At 47.8% G+C, this 12,788-nt stretch overlaps 1 protein-coding gene across 1 annotated transcript; it reads left to right on the forward strand.

Annotated features, from left to right (window-relative positions):
- Window positions 1–10,111: 10,111 nt before the first annotated feature.
- LOC137335359 (uncharacterized) lies at window positions 10,112–12,110 on the forward strand. Its single transcript, XM_068000692.1, has 2 exons — window positions 10,112–10,132; window positions 11,217–12,110. The coding sequence occupies exons 1-2, from the start codon at window positions 10,112–10,114 to the stop codon at window positions 12,108–12,110; spliced, it is 915 nt and encodes a 304-aa protein (XP_067856793.1).
- The last annotated feature ends 678 nt before the right edge of the window (window positions 12,111–12,788 follow it).

A 12,788-nucleotide genomic window follows, 5' to 3' on the forward strand; every position in this document is an offset into this window, starting at 1 on the left:
TAACGAGGGGACATAGATTTAAGGTGAGAGGGGAGAGATACAAAAGGGTCCAGAGGGGCAATTTTTTCACTCAAAGGGTGGTGAGTGTCTGGAACGAGCTGCCAGAGGCAGTAGTAGAGGTGGGTACAATTTTGTCTTTTAAAAAGCATTTGGACAGTTACATGGGTAAGATGGGTATAGAGGGATATGGGCCAAGTGCAGGCAATTGGGACTAGCTTAGTGGTATAAACTGGGCGACATGGACATGTTGGGCCGAAGGGCCTGTTTCCATGTTGTAACTTCTATGATTCTAGGATTCTATATCTTATCCTTAAATCATTCTATTCTTTTGTGTTCTTTCTTTGAGTTATAAATTATGCTGTAATTTATCTCACTACAAAACAAAAAGTCAAATATTTTATTCAGGGCTTGGTGATACTGAAGCACTCAACTAGGGAAGATGCAATAACATTTGCAAACAGTGGGCAAATAACTGGATAATCTGTTTTCGTGATGTTGGTTGAGGGATAAATATTGATTGGAACACCGGGGAGAACTCCCCTGCTCTTCTTTGAAATAGTGCCGTGGGATCTTCTATGCCCACCTAAGAGGGCGGCAGGACCTCGGTTTAACATCCCATGGAAAGACGGCACCTCTGACAGTGCAGCACTCCCTCAGTACTGCACTGGAGCATCACCCTAGATTATATGCTCAAGTCTGTGGAGGGGCGGGATCAAATGCCGTGATCAAATGTCATGTGATTGAGCATCACATGAGTGGTGTCATGTGATCGAATGCCATGTGATCAAACCTCACATGATCAAATCTCCAGGAATACGTCAAACCAGAGTTGGCAACCCTAGCTGGAATGTGGGGCGGGTCAGCGATTGGATTACAATGCTGTAATCCTGATTCTCCCACCGCTCTCATAGGCAGGAATTTGCTTTGAAATGTGGACTCTTGGTGCCTGTTCTGGGGATGAAATGTGTGGATGAAAAGTCTCAGCAAGTGGAAACGACGACACCAACTTGTTGGCGCGAATTTTAAATTAGATTTAATGAATCCACCTTAAACTGTAATTACCCTCGCCCGGGATAATCCAACATTATCTGTAATTAGCACTTCAAACACAACCTGATTTTAGAAAACATTTGTTTTTATGATAAAGGGCTTCTTTTCAGCAGGTAGATGAAATCTCCGTGTGGGCATCATTGAGAGGGAAGGTGTGTGTGTGTCTCGGCCTTGTGTCACTCCTGCCATAGTTTAACCTCAGTTATATCAGGGTTGAGTCCACAGCTTCAGGGCGATGGTGACATCGAGCGTCAGTAACCAACCCCACGCCGAGCTCCAATTATCTGTGTTCCCAGCAGTAGCTGCAGAGACTTTTCTCTCTTTGCCTGGCACCGGAGTTTTTATGTTTTATTCCCCTCTCACCCGCCCCCCTCTCCTGAAGAAAAAAAGAACATGCAATTATATAATGCCTTTCACGGCCTCAGGACGTCCTAAATCGCTTTATAGTTCGAGCCTCACTCCACAGACTTGAGCGTATAATCTAAGCTGATGCTCCAGTGCGGTACTGAGGGAGTGCTGCACCGTCAGAGGTGCAGTCTTTCGGATGCGATGTTAAACCGCGGTCCTGTCCGCCCTCTTAGGTGGGCGGAGTAGATCCCGTGGCACTATTTGGAAGAAGAGCAGGGGAGTTCTCCCTAGTGTCCTGACCAATATTTATCCCTCAACCAACATCACTGAAACGGATTATCTGGTTATTATCAGATTACTGTTTGTGGGATCTTGCTGTGCGCAAATTGGCTGATGCGTTTCTTACATTACAACAATGACTTTACTTCAAAAGTACTTCATTGGCTGTAAAGCTTTTTAGGATGTCCTGAGGTTGTGAAAGGCATTATAGAAATGCAAGTCTTTCTTTCTTTCTTTAACAGAGAGTTAAACAACCTGCGGTGTCATTTTAAACTCCGTAGTGTAAACCCGTGGCTGTAACAGCGATTTAATTGGGAAGCTTATGCTGTATCATTAAATATAATACCTTGCCTCCCACGCTTTAAGATGGGAACATATTTCTCCTCATTTATTAGCTCCACCCTGTGATAAGATTAAATAGGCAGTTCTTGTGTACTTCGGCATTGCCAAATATGTGACATTTGTGGTGTTTACGTTGCAGCTACAGCTCATTAAATGGAAGATTCTGGAAAAGAACCTGAAAAGCTTACCCGTGATCCCCACAACTACCTGAAAGCGCACAACAACACATCTGGCTACCGTTTATAAATTATTCTCGGGACGTGGGCATCACTGGCAAAGGCGGCATTTATTGCCCATCCCTGGTTGCCCCTTGAGGAGGTGGTGGTGGGCCTTCTTATTGAACCCCTGCAGTCCGTGTGGTGAAGGTGCTCCCACCATGCTGTTAGATATTCCTCTTATCCTTTGTTTTGATATGACTGAATGGCTTGCTCAGCCACTTCAGAGGGCTGTTAAGAGTTGGTGAGGGACTGGAGTCACACATAGGCCAGACCGGGTAAGGATAGCAGGTTTCCTCCCATAAAGAACATTAGTGAACCGGTTGGGTTTTCACAACAATCCAACAGCTCCATGGTCACTTTTACTGATGCTAACCTTTTATTTTAAACTGAATTTAAATTCTCAAACTGCTGTGGTGGGATTTAAACTCTTGCCCTCTGGATTAATAGTCCAGGCCTCTGGGTTACTAGTCCAGTCACATAACCACTACGCCACCGTACGTCAGTCTACATCATGCACCTTCACCTCACACGGTTGTCGCTTCACTAATTTGAGTAAATTTCTCATTTGAGAAGCCTGACCTTGCTCACACTCTGACACGGCATCCTATAATGATGAGTGAGACACCTGGTGTTGAGGAAACCGTGTAGTGTTGTAGCCCATTTATCTCTATACCGAGGCTCCCAGCAACTTACATTCTGCATTCTCATGGCGGAGGGGGTGGGTCATTGTACAAGTCAACGTTGTGGAGGAGGGGACCATTTCGGAAACTCGGGCATGCACTGCTTGTTTTGGGAGGCATTGGGTGCGCACATGCATTGCTATGTGAGGGCGGTCTTGCAGCTTGCACACCTCAGCAAGCTATGACTGACGGAAAAAGTAGGAGCATGTAAACCTGACAAGCCCCAACCTGAAGCGCCTAAATAAGTTTGAAGAAATGACCCTTGAAGTAATGACCCAGAAACTGCGGAGATAATTGACGAGGGTCGTGCAGAAGGCTTTGGAGAACATCCAGATCAGTCCCCATCATTGATGCTTATTTTCCCTCACCCTAATCTTTCACACTCTCTCACTCACTAACGTACCATGCATCTCAGGGTCATGTCACACCAAGTTTTGGCAAATTAATCAATAATTCATTGAAAGGAGGCAGTTACATAGAAGTTCAAGGCTGTGGTGACTTTCACAGCCATGGATAGATTCATCTGACCAGTCCCATCCTAGTCGATGTTGGCAGGTCAGACTGCAGGAAATGGCAATGCAATTTTGTAATGGCCCACAGTGCCCCATGAGACCACCTCCAGGTGAGCTGCAGAACAGAGATACAAGTGGAACTGGTGAGCAGGGACTCTCTCTGGAGTTATAACTCTGCCTCCTTTGATCTCAGGAGACCAGAGGGTGATTGACTGATAACTAGCATACATTTTTGAACACAACTATCCCAGAAGGAAGGGTTCCTCGAGTAGCTATCCCATAGTCTGATAGATAAGCAGGAGGTTATCACAAACCAGTTTCGTTAAAGAGAGAACTTCCATTTAAGCAGCCAATGAAGAACTTTTTAAAATGTAGTTACTGTGAGGGAAATTTAGGGAAATCATAGCAGCCAATTTGCACACTGCAAGGTCCCACAAACAGCAATGAGATAAATGACCAGATGCTTCAGTAAGGGGCTTGAACACACAACCTTCTGACTCAGAGTCAAGAATGCGACCCACTGAGCCAAGCCTGACACTTCAAATAAATTCTTATTAACATATTGAAGCCAACTTCTGACTCAGCTGACATTTACAGAACAAAATAAGGGTTGCAGTTAAAACATGAACGTACGAAGCATCCCGTCTCATCAAACAGGGACAGCTGTGAGTTCTCTGATTCCCTCCCTCGTACCTGCCTGCTATCATTCACCACGCAAAATGCGGCCACTGCGATTACTTGGTTCAATTGAGGCAAGTAACTGCTCATCATCGCCCAGTTGTGTTCTGCCAAACTCCATTGGAAAATAGGCCCAATAAAACATGTATCTTGACCAAGCTCAGCAGGGGCAGGCAACAAGTCCTCACCACCTCATCAACCCCACCTCTCCAAGCCCCATCTCCAGACACCTGTACTGTAGCATGTGTTTACTCTGTAGTATCTGTTTAAGAATGACACAAGGGCTTAGAGGGTAAAATTAAGATGACCAGTTGCTTAAACTGACAAGCCCCAACCTGAAGCGCCTAAATAAGTTTGAAGAAATGATCCTTGGAGTAATGACCCAGAAACTGCGGAGATAATTGATGAGGGGTTATCTGATTGATGAGGGGTTATCTGATTGATGAGGGGTTATCTGATTGATGAGGGGTTATCTGATTGATGAGGGGTTATCTGAAAATGTTAAAAGGGTTTGTTGGGGTAGATGCAGAAAAACTATTTCTTCTTGTGGGGGAATCAAGAATGAGGGGACATTATCTTAAAATTAGAGTTAGGTCATTCAGGAGAGAAATCAGGAAGCACTTTTTCACACAAAGGGTAGTAGAAATCTGGAACTCTCTCCCCAAAAGGCTCTGGATTCTGGGACAATTGGAGCTTTCAAGAATGAGATCGATAGATTTTGTTCGATAAGGGTATCAAGGGATATGGAGCAAAGGTGGGTAAATGGAGCTGAGGTGCAGATCAGCCATGATCTAATTGAATGGCGGAACAGGCTCGAGGGGCTGAATGGCCTTCAACTGTTCCTAATGTTCCTATGTTCCTAATGCTTCTACACATCTACATCAATCTATCTTGTCATGAGATGTCCATATCTGGGCTGCTGCTCACTCCCAGCACGGATGGTGATAATTGGGATTGTGCTGACTGTTTTCCTTTGGCTGTCTACGGGAGACTAGTTCTTGTTACTATGTGAAGAGAGCACAGGGAACACTATGGGCTCGATTTTAGCACCCACGATCGGGTGCGTTCCTGGCGGGGGGGGCTACTAAAATCGGGGATTCCCAGGGCGGGTCGGGAGCCCGGCTCCAACCCGCCCCATTTCCGGGTTCCCCACTGACACACTGACATGCGCGCGCAGCCCCCGCATGTGGGACTCCCGCAGGCAATTAAAGCCGGCGGGGTGCTACTTAAGGTATTTATTTAGGTATTTCAGGTCGTTTAGAGACCTGATTAACATGATATTTTAGGAGGGATGGGATTTTGCAAACAACTGGGACTGTTTCCCGTACTGGGGGAAACACTCCCAGTTCAAATGGACGTGTTGCAGCCATCAGCCTGTGGCAGCTGCAAAGGTCCATTTGACAGATGCGGGGGGAGACCCTCACTCATTGCAGGAGGCCACTCTGTCACCTTGGACAAAGTTTGGCCTCCACCACCCTCCTCCTACCAATAAAATTCACCAACTTGCACACTTACCCCGGTGTCCAGACACATGTACCTACCTTGCGGACCCCCTCAGATGTACATCTTCCGGGGGCCGCCGTAGCTGCAGTCATGACCTCCTCGGAGGGCGAACAGCATCACCAGCCTCGCCGGCCGTGCCGTCCACCTCTGGCACGTGGAGCTCCACAACACAGTGCTGTGACACATCCACCTGCACAGCAGGAGGGAGGGCAACCACAGAGAGAGATGCGTCACAGAGGGTACTACCCTCGCCACAGGGTCCACAGACTGAGGCTCAGCTTCCTGGACCTCTCTGAGCAGCAGTGCACACGGAGGTTCAGAGTCACTCGACATGTAGTCGTGGACATCTGCAGCCTCCTTCATGCCGAGCTGCTCCCGGCTGGCCCGAGCACCATCTTCTTACCTGTCGCTGTCAAAGTCACCACTGCCCTCAACAACTTCTCCTCCGCATCCTTCCAGGGTGCCACCGGGGACATCGCCGACGTCTCTCAGTCGTCTGCACAAAAGAGCCCTGCAAATACACCTACACCCACTCTGCAGTGACACAATGGCACAATGGGTGGCATCAGTTGTGGGTCTTCATAGTGATCCTCAGGAAAGGGCATTATTGCACAAGCCAGACAAGATTTGCAAAGACGTGGCAGTAGTGGTGCCAATATAATATGTGATGTGAGTTGCTCAGAAATTTAATATAAGTAAAAACCATGACAAACCCTCAAACACCCTTGTGCATCCCCTTCATGCTCACGACACGTTTGCCTTACGCTGCCTACTGCACATATGTGATGCATGCCCTGTGGCTGCAGCACAGGTAGTGGCAGGTTGAGTGAGGCTGACTGTGAAAGAGATGCATGAGAGGGTGAGTATGAGATAGAGCCATGAGATTGTATGAGGATTGGGTTGAGTGGTAGTGGCGGGATGAGTACTGGCGAGGTGAGTAAGTGCAGGTAAGATGAGGATGAGGTTTGAGTGGGTGTGAGGAGTGATGTGACAGAGTAGTGTTGGCAGTGCAGAAGGAGATGTGGGGTGGGGGCGGTGATGTGGCAGATGGAGTGCAGGGGAATGAGTAAGTGTACTCACTTTGGCTGACCTACTTAGGTCATTGCAGTGTCTCCTGCACTGTATGCAGGTGCGCGATATGTTGGTGGTGCAGGTGACCTCCTCTGCCACCTTGAGCCAGGCCTTCTTGGTGGCAGAGGCAGGCCGCTTCCTCCCGCCTGCCAGGGGGATGATCAGTGACCTCCCCCTCCTCCTCACCCCATCCAATAAGAGCTGGAGTGAGGCATCATTAAACCTGGGAGCAGCCTTCCCCCTGGGCTGCTCCATGCTGTATTTTTTCCTATTTCTTGCAGCATCAGTCAGTGGAGGACTGCCCCTTTAAATAGAGCTCCTCCAGCTGACAGACCTTACTGCGCATGCGCAGTCCGCCCGCTGCGCAGCTTAGCAGCAGGGAACCCAGAAGAACAGGTAAGTGGATCCAATCAGCCTGCGATTGCGTTCGGAGCGGACTGATTTCACCGGGCGCGTTACCCACGCGCCCAATCGACCCCCCCCCGCCGCCATGGTAATATCGGGCCCTATGAGTTCATAACCATATTTATCTATTTGGGTATTGTATAATCATGATGTAAACTATTGAGCACTTGGACACATACGGTACAAATCATAAAATACATCATTAATATGATAAATAACAGCTGGCCAATCTCATCAATAGAGATCACTTTCCCTGTCAATCCCACATCTCGATCAGATGAAGGGACCAGTTGGTGCTGGAAAGCTTCCACACGACTGGAAACAGCTAACGTAGCACCAATATTTTTAAGGGGAAACAAATCTGATCCAGTTCACTACAAGCCCATTGACCAAAATCAATAACAAGAAATATAATGGAAATTATTCTAAAGGGCAGGCTGCAATAACTTGGAGAATCTGTGGAGTACTGTTCAGTACTAACTTGGAGAATGGGAATCAGGGCGAAAACTCTCCAATCATACCGAGCACAAAGGAAGATGGTAGTGGTTGTTGGAGGCCTATCATCTCAGCCCCAGGACATTGCTGCAGGAGTTCCTCAGGGCAGTGTCCTAGGCCCAACCAACTTCAGCTGCTTCATCAATGACCTTCCCTCCATCATAAGGTCAGAAATGGGGATGTTCGCTGATGATTGCACAGTGTTCAGTTCCATTCGCAACCCCTCAGATAATGAAGCAGTCCGAGCCCGCATGCAGCAAGACCTGGACAACATCCAGGCTTGGGCTCATAAGTGGCAAGTAACATTCGCTCCAGACAAGTGCCAGGCAATGACCATCTCCAACAAGAGAGAATCTAACCACCTCCCCTTGACATTCAATGGCATTACCATCACCGAATCCCCCACCATCAACATCCTGGGGGTCACCATTGACCAGAAACTTAACTGGACCAGCCATATAAATACTGTGGCTACAAGAGCAGGTCAGAGGCTGGGTATTCTGCAGCGAGTGACTCATCTCCTGACTCCCCAAAGCCTTTCCGCCATCTACAAGGCACAAGTCAGGAGTGCGATGGAATACTCTCCACTTGCTTGGATGACACCATCCAGGACAAAGCAGCCCGCTTGATTGGCGCCCCATCCACCGCCCTAAACATTCACTCCCTTCACCACCGGCGCACTGTGGCTGCAGTGTGTACCATCCACAGGATGAACTGCAGCAACTCACCAAGGCTTCTTCGACAGCACCTCCCAAACCCACGACCTCTACCGCCTAGAAGGACAAGAGCAGCAGGCACATGGGAACAACACCACCTGCACGTTCCCCTCCAAGTCACACACCATTCCGACTTGGAAATATATCGCCGTTCCTTCATCGTCGCTGGGTCAAAATCCTGGAACTCCCTTCCTAACAGCACTGTGGGAGAACCTTCACCATACGGACTGCAGTGGTTCAAGACCGCGGCTCACCACCACCTTCTCAAGGGCAATTAGGGATGGGCAATAAATGCCGGCTTCGCCAACAACGCCCACATCCCATGAACGAATAAAAAAAAAAGAATTTGTGGAGTACTGTACAGTGCTAACTTGGAGAATCTGTGGAGTACTTATTTACTTCCTTCAAAATAAAAACTGAGCTGAATGTTTAACTTGCCGAGTTCTGAGTGCATTCTGCACCTTTCAAGATCTGTATTTTAAGGTAACAAAGTAAAGTGAGGGCTATATAACAGTTCATCAGGAAAGGTGTTTTCTTCATAAACTTCCATTTTATTCGGTAGGGGTGAGGAAAGGTAAGGCCATTTCACCCTTGGTAAGGTGGCTGCGTGGTGCTTTGTCCTGGTTTATCTTGGTAGACGGACTCGTTGGCAGAGTCCAGAGTACAGGGAGGAATCAGTGCAGCTCAGGTAACTTTGAGGTGCCAGTGTTCTATTGGTCAGGTGAGATGTCCAGTTGCCCACAGTTTCTGAGCCTGTCACAATCACCATGTTGGGGCTGGACACCAAAAGGTTCCCGTCCACAGGAATGTGTTTTCTGTTCGATCTCTGTATACTATTTTGTCCCATCTGTTTCCTCAGTATTTTTCCAAAAATGTTTTTCCAATTTTCTCTGCTTGGCTCCTGGGAGGAAATCTTGACTGAGCAATGGTGTAAAATGAGTGATAGTCAATCGGCCGCCCGTATTACGTCTCTCCCGACTTTTATTGAAGTCAATCGAAATAAAAACGGGCGAGATGTACTCTGGACTGCTGATTCGCTATCACCCGTTTTACATTATACATTACCCCACTGACCGTTGCTGGGGTGCGGTTCCAGAGATGGAGTTTGCTCTCCCTCCTGACTATTCTTCACATGTTGGCCTGGCGGACCATTTACACACAGAGCGTGTGTGGTTTCGAAAGGTCCCAGGTACCTCCTGGCTCCTTTCATGGCCAGGGCTGATCCTGTGTTCGCTCAACATCCGTACTTACCAGCAAGCGTCACTGGATAGTGATCAGGAGGATGGTCGCTGGCCAATTATTTCCCCCTCCCTTACTTGGGGGTCCTGAGGTCCATGATAGCACCCATACTGCTGACCTGAGTGAGATCAGCTAAATCAGCAGGGAATGGGGATTGAACCTGGGACCTATTGGGCTAAGATAGCTTAAGGGTGATGCCCTTACCTTCAAGCAGTCTGGATAACTCGTGACTGTGGCTTTAACTTATTAACACCAACTCTGATTTGAGTGCAGTACTTTTTCTTGTCAAACAGCTGGTTTCAAGTCTCCTGATGAGCAGTTGAGTTATATTGATAGGGTTTGACTCTTGGTCTATACTGAGTTAGCTGATCGCAGCCAAAGTGACAGTGTTACAATTGGCCGCAGGTTGTGGGAGGGGAGGGGGGTAATACCCCAGGGTTCCTGCACGCTATTGTTATCCAATGACTCCCCTTGCTGGAAAAGGCACGTGTTGGCCAAAGAGCAGGACCAAGCTCAGTTATGAAGTCCTCGTGGTCGAATAGCTTGCAGGCGCTTACTGTTAAGGTTCAGGTGTGATGGATAGCCACTCGCGTGAGGTAACGGAGGGAGCATAGTGATCGTGAGACTGCATCCAGGTGTGGAGTCAGACCCTACAGGAGAGGAGGTGGAAGAGAATGACACAAATCCTCCCAGATCATGTCCGATTAAAGTATAGCACTTCGAAATGTCAAAGAGGCCCTTTCAATTCTTGCCTATTATTTAGAAACATTTGCAACAAGCCTGAGCCTGAAGGAATGATGAGAGAAAGAGGCTGGATTAATGGTAATTATTTTATTATTCACCAACAGGTGTTCGGAATAGTTCATCATTAGAGGGCGGGGACCAATCCCATAATTTACTGCTTTAAAAGACGATCAAAGAGACTCACTAATGAAATTCAGTCTCCAGTGAACCGCATCTGTGAGATCATTCAAACTGCTGCGCAATTAGAAGGCCCCGAACAGCTTAATTCTGAGATTCACAGGAACAAAAAAAAATCTTTTTCTGACTTTATTTATGGTGAAACACCAAACTGAGGCTGGGAGAAAGATTTTGTCCTGTGGGACTGAGGAGAGAAGGCAGTCACAATTATTTATATCGCCCCTTATCACATCCCTCAGAAATGTCCCTAAGCGCTGCTCATCTAATGATTAATTGCTTAGAGGTGCGATGAAGATATTGGAGATAACTGCAGCAGCCATTTCGTGCACAGCAAGATTCCACCAGCAGCCATGAGTTGAATGATGAGTTAACCTGCTTTTGGTGGTATTGGTTGAGGTAGGAAGGTGGGCCAGGACACTGGGAGAACTCCCTGCACTTTAACAAGGAGATCTTTAACCTAAACAGGCCGGAGGAGCCTTGGTTTAATGTGTCATCGACAAGAAAACACCTCCGATGTGGAATAACAACAAAAAATGTTGGAAATACATGGCTGGTCAATCAGCATCTGTAAAGTGCAAAGCCAGGTAATCACGTCTCAGGCCAAAACTGAAGAGGTTCATGGGGGAATCACACATTGAAAGGACAGCCCCTCAATTCTGCAATCAAGTGTCAACCCAGATTATGTGCTCAAATTCGGTGGTGGGATTTAAAGCCATGGCCTTCTGACTCAGAAGTAAGAGAACTGCCTACTGATCCAAGCTGAAAAATCTAACCCCCAAACCAACTCCAACCCCCAAACCAACTCCAGCCCCCAAACCAACTCCAGCCCACAAACCAACTCCAGCCCACAAACCAACTCCAACCCACAAACCAACTCCAACCCCCAAACCAACTCCAACCCCCAAACCAACTCCAACCCCCAAACCAACTCCAGCCCACAAACCAACTCCAGCCACCAAACCAACTCCAGCCCACAAACCAACTCCAACCCACAAACCAACTCCAACCCACAAACCAACTCCAACCCCCAAACCAACTCCAGCCCACAAACCAACTCCAACCCACAAACCAACTCCAGCTCACAAACCAACTCCAGCCCCCAAACCAACTCCAGCCCCCAAACCAACACGAACCACCAAACCAACTCCAACCCCCAAACCAACACGAACCACCAAACCAACTCCAACCCCCAAACCAACACGAACCACCAAACCAACTCCAGCCCCCAAACCAACTCCAGCCCCCAAACCAACACGAACCACCAAACCAACTCCAACCCCCAAACCAACTCCAGCCCCCAAACCAACTCCAACCCCCAAACCAACACGAACCACCAAACCAACTCCAGCCCCCAAACCAACACTAACCCCCAAACCAACTCCAACCCACAAACCAACTCCAGCCCCGAAATCAACTCCAGCCCACAAACCAACTCCAACCCCCAAATCAACTCGAAACCGCAAACCAAACCTAACCCCCAAACCAACTCCAATCCCCAAACCAACTCGAACCCAAAAAACAATTCTAACCTCCAAAACCAAGCCAAATCCCAAACCACCTCTAAACCGTCAAACTAACTCCAATCCCAAACCAAATCCAACCCCGAAACCAACTCCAACCCACAAACCAAATCTAACTGCAAACCAACTCTAACCCCCAAACCAACTCTATCCACAAAACTAGCTCTAACCCCCAAATCAACTCCAATGCCAAACCAACTCGAAACCACAAACCAACTACAAACCCCAAACCAACACTAACCCCCAAACCAATACCAACCCGCAAGCCAACTCTATCCCCAAAATGAGCTCTAACCCACAAACCAAATCTAAACCCCAAACTAACTCCAACCCCCAAACCAACTCCAATGCCAAACCAACTCAAACCCCAAACTAACTACAACCCCCAACCCAACTCTAACCCCCCAAATCAACTCCAAATCCCAAACCAACTCGAAACACAAAACAAGCTCTCACCCCCAAACCAACTCTAACCCCCAAACCAACTCCAACGCCAAACCAATTCGAAACCCCAAACTAACCCCAACCCCCAAACAAGCTCGAACCCCCAAAACAACATCAACCCCCATACCAACTCCAACCCCAAACAAACTCCAACCCCTAACCCAATACTAACCCTCAAACCAAACCCAAATCCAAACCAACTCTAACCCCCAAAACAACTCCAACCCTCAAACTAACTCCAACCCCAAACCAACTCTAACCTGCAAACCAACTCCAAACCCAAAACCAAATCTAACCTCAAACCAACTCTAACCCTCAAACTAACTTTAACCCCCAAACCAAATCTAACCCCAAACCAACTCTAACC

The sequence above is a fragment of the Heptranchias perlo genome, chromosome 19, assembly GCF_035084215.1.
Source record: "Heptranchias perlo isolate sHepPer1 chromosome 19, sHepPer1.hap1, whole genome shotgun sequence".
Lineage (NCBI taxonomy): Eukaryota > Metazoa > Chordata > Chondrichthyes > Hexanchiformes > Hexanchidae > Heptranchias > Heptranchias perlo.

Excerpts from the sequence above, each read along its gene's own strand:
- LOC137335359 (XM_068000692.1), top strand. The coding sequence starts at position 10,112 with ATGGATAGCCACTCGCGTGAG. Across the intron at positions 10,133-11,216 it reads TGGATAGCCACTCGCGTGAG|CTGAAAAATCTAACCCCCAA; the intron begins GTAACGGAGGGA and ends TACTGATCCAAG.